The following is a 965-nucleotide window of genomic DNA, read 5'->3' as shown; positions in this document are numbered from 1 at the left end:
GCCTCGGCTAGTCCGGAGGATTTCCTCTGAGGCCCGGGGACCCCAACCTTGATCAAGCCACATCCTACCTCCTCCGACCCGCAGCCGGAGAGGAAGACCCGCGAGGCAGGTGCTGGGGGCGCAGACAGTGCCCCCCCTTCCACAAAACCCAGCCTACTGGGGGGAGCAAGTGGGGGGTCCCATCAGCGCGCCCCGCCCGGAGCCAGGAAGACCGGCTGGAGCTGCTGTATTTGTATTGACATCCATTGCTTCACTGTTTTCGCGTGGTGCGCCCGGACCCTCCTCCGCCTCCCCCTCCTCTTCCTCCTCCGGGGCCACCTCTCCTCCTCCTCCCCCACCCCCATCTGCTACTGTCAAATGAGAAAGTCACCGCGATCCCAAACACTCCAGCCACCGAGAGCCCCCTTTGGCACTGGGCAGCACGCGGCGACGGGCCGCGCCGCTCAACTTGGTGGAACCTCCGCGACGCAACTTTCCGGGCTGCTGTGAGCGGAAGAGAGAAAAGACTGACCCGGGGCCGAGCTCTGCCGGGCAGAGGCGACCTGCAGGGAGTTCGCGAGAAAACGCCACCGGACGGGGAGGAAGGACAAAAGGAAAGCAGAGGGCACAGTGCCACCGTGGGGTGGGGGCACCGCCTGAAAGTTACCGCGCTCCGGAGAGTTCTCCCCCCGAGCGCGCTGCCCATGCCCGTGCGCGTCAACGGCGCCAGCAAGAGCAAGCCGCACGTCAAGCGGCCCATGAACGCCTTCATGGTGTGGTCGCGGGCACAGCGGCGCAAAATGGCCCAGGAAAACCCCAAGATGCACAACTCGGAGATCAGCAAGCGCCTGGGGGCCGAGTGGAAGCTGCTCACGGAGTCGGAGAAAAGGCCGTTCATCGACGAGGCGAAGCGCCTGCGCGCCATGCACATGAAGGAGCACCCCGATTACAAGTACCGGCCGCGGCGCAAGCCCAAGAACCTGCTC

General features: G+C 65.4%; 1 protein-coding gene across 1 annotated transcript in view; it reads left to right on the top strand.

Moving 5' to 3' along the window:
• Positions 1–684: 684 nt before the first annotated feature.
• Positions 685–965, top strand: part of LOC102757441 (transcription factor SOX-21) — a 2,186-nt gene continuing 1,905 nt past the window's right edge. Inside the window, exon 1 of the mRNA XM_015567724.1 lies at positions 685–965. Coding sequence (XP_015423210.1) covers positions 738–965 — 228 coding nt within the window. The 5' untranslated portion in view covers positions 685–737.

Source organism: Myotis davidii, unplaced genomic scaffold (genome assembly GCF_000327345.1).
Source record: "Myotis davidii unplaced genomic scaffold, ASM32734v1 scaffold419, whole genome shotgun sequence".
NCBI classification, from domain to species: domain Eukaryota; kingdom Metazoa; phylum Chordata; class Mammalia; order Chiroptera; family Vespertilionidae; genus Myotis; species Myotis davidii.
Note: the sequence above shows the minus strand (reverse complement) of the source record. Positions and strands in the feature narration are given on the sequence as shown.